This window comes from Glossina fuscipes, unplaced genomic scaffold, assembly GCF_014805625.2.
Source record: "Glossina fuscipes isolate IAEA_lab_2018 unplaced genomic scaffold, Yale_Gfus_2 110, whole genome shotgun sequence".
Lineage (NCBI taxonomy): Eukaryota > Metazoa > Arthropoda > Insecta > Diptera > Glossinidae > Glossina > Glossina fuscipes.
Genome location: NW_023998453.1, coordinates 1,426,255 through 1,428,483, shown reverse-complemented (window position 1 = coordinate 1,428,483; position 2,229 = coordinate 1,426,255). Strand labels below are relative to the sequence as shown.

At 24.9% G+C, this 2,229-nt stretch overlaps 1 protein-coding gene across 6 annotated transcripts in view; it reads right to left on the bottom strand.

Moving 5' to 3' along the window:
- Positions 1-843: 843 nt before the first annotated feature.
- The window catches only part of LOC119638844 (heterogeneous nuclear ribonucleoprotein R), a 60,497-nt gene continuing 59,111 nt past the window's right edge, over positions 844-2,229 (bottom strand). For 2 of the 6 annotated variants that reach the window (XM_038035913.1, XM_038035912.1), the window contains exon 11: positions 925-1,100. In XM_038035913.1, coding sequence (XP_037891841.1) covers positions 925-1,100 — 176 coding nt within the window. Of the gene's footprint in view, positions 1,110-2,229 lie in introns of all 6 variants that reach the window. The other 4 variants (XM_038035914.1, XM_038035901.1, XM_038035907.1 and 1 more) reach the window with 4 other exon arrangements.

The following is a 2,229-nucleotide window of genomic DNA, read 5'->3' as shown; positions in this document are numbered from 1 at the left end:
TTTGATTTGGTTTTTTTTTTTTTTTTTCTCGGGCAATGCGAATGAGTTATTAATTTTGTTGGACTACACAAAAAAACCTCATTTATTTTCGTGTTTGAAAAAGCTAAAAAGCAATTATATAAGAATAAAATTAGAAAACACAAAAAAATAATGATAATCCTCTTTTTGCTTTTCGCTTGAAAGTCTACTATTATTAAACCAAATACATTTTGTTTAATTGAAATCTAATCTAAGTCTGATTATTATTAAATATAATTAATTAGAAAGGTTAAAAATTTTAAGTAATTAAGTTTTTTCCTTTTAATTTATTATTATTATTATTATTTTAATTTATTCTTTTTTGCTTCAAAAATATTTGAATTCAGTCAATGAGTTGAAGATATATATATTTTTTTTTTTTTTTTGCTTTTTTTGTTTTATTTATTTTTTATGTTTAATTTTTTTAAGCTTTGCTTACTAATCAAGATTCTCAAGATTTCAATAATGCAGAGAGATAAAGAAATAAAATATATAATTCGTAAACACACATATATTTTTTTAAAAAATATATGCTTTTACTATTTTTTTTTTTTTTGTGTTTTTGAATATTGTGTTTTTTCTTAAGCAATTTAAGGGGGAAACTTTTTTATAAAAAAAAAAAAAATATATAGTTTTTAAATTTAAATTTTGTCTGCATTTTTAATAGATGTTAATTTTCATTTATTATTATTATTTTTTCTTAAGAGTTATTTATGGAATTTATTGCTTTTTTACCGTAAATTTTATTTTTGTTTTTATACTTGCTTTATATTATATAATTGTAGTTACGTTTGCTTTTGAATTGAATTTTGTTACGTTTGAATTGGTTGGTGTGGTTGTTGTTGTGGATGTTGTTGTTGTTGTTATTGTTGTTGTTGTTGTTGTTGTAAAAAAAGTAAAATGTCTTTAACTCCATGTAGAAAACGTATCCGTATACCATTGTTCACCGTTAGTGCCTAATGGTTGTTGTGGTAGCGGTAAACTGCCCCAACTGCCGCCATTTCCTATTAAACCGCCCGGGTAACGTCGCTTAATATCTGCTGGATTTTGGTGACCTCCATCAAATTTACGTTTACCGACTACTACGTGATCTCAAGTTGAAAAATTTTTTTAATACAATACACAAAGAATTATTTGTATATCAAATTTTTTTTATTTTATTTTATTTTATGTTTTTTTATTTTTATTATTATTATTATTTTTATTTTTTAAGTAGTAGAACCAGAAAGAATTTGTTTAAGAGGAGATCAACATTAAGAGAGAAAAAGAGAAGAGAGAGAGAAAGAGAGAGAGAGAGAGAGAGAGCAAAAATGGAATAAAAATATAAATAAAACGATATTAATATTATTATAAAGAATCTTGTTTTATAAAAAATTTTTTGAAAGAATTTTATTGCATAAAATGAAAATCAATAAATAATACATAAATCAGAAGAATAACAAACAATAATTGATTTGATCTTTTTTTTTTTTTTGGTTTTCAAAACAAACGCTAAAACCAAATAAAAATTTAAAAAAAAAAACGGTCATTTAAAGAAGTCACCTTTTCATACAAAAAAAAAAAATTTTTTTTTTACACAAGACTCAAATTTTATTTCGATGAAAATTTCATAAAAATTTGGTTACATTACAATTAGAATTGAGTGTGATGATATGAAGGGAAGAGAGAAGAGAAAACACATTTTATACACGAGACAAAATTACTTCTATTCGAAATTATACAAAAAAACATCAATCAAATCAAAAGCAAAAAATTTCACATCACAAGGTTTGATTAGAATCAAAATGGTGGTTTAATGATTGGATGAAAAGGGGTTGGGAGAGGTGGGAAGAGGAATCTATAGGACGATAGGATTCGAAAATATGATCAGTAAGGTATTAAAAAAAAAAAGGGAAATTGATTGAATAAGTATTGCTAAAAATCTAAAATGTTTGCTATAGAGAGAGAGAGTGTGAGGGAGAAAGAGAATGCGGTAGTATTATAGTAGTAGCAGCGTTGATGGCGGTAGTAAGGCGGCGGTTGGTTTACAAAGGATTTCAACTACTACTAATAGAGGTAGAAAGAGAGACAGAGGTGGAGGAAGAGTAGTAGAGAGAAATTATAGCTCTTATAAATTTTTGAAAATATTAAAAATTTTTTTTTTTTTTTTTTTTGTATATACATTATTATGCATATGCACAGCTTACGGCCTATATATCGTATGTGGGGGAA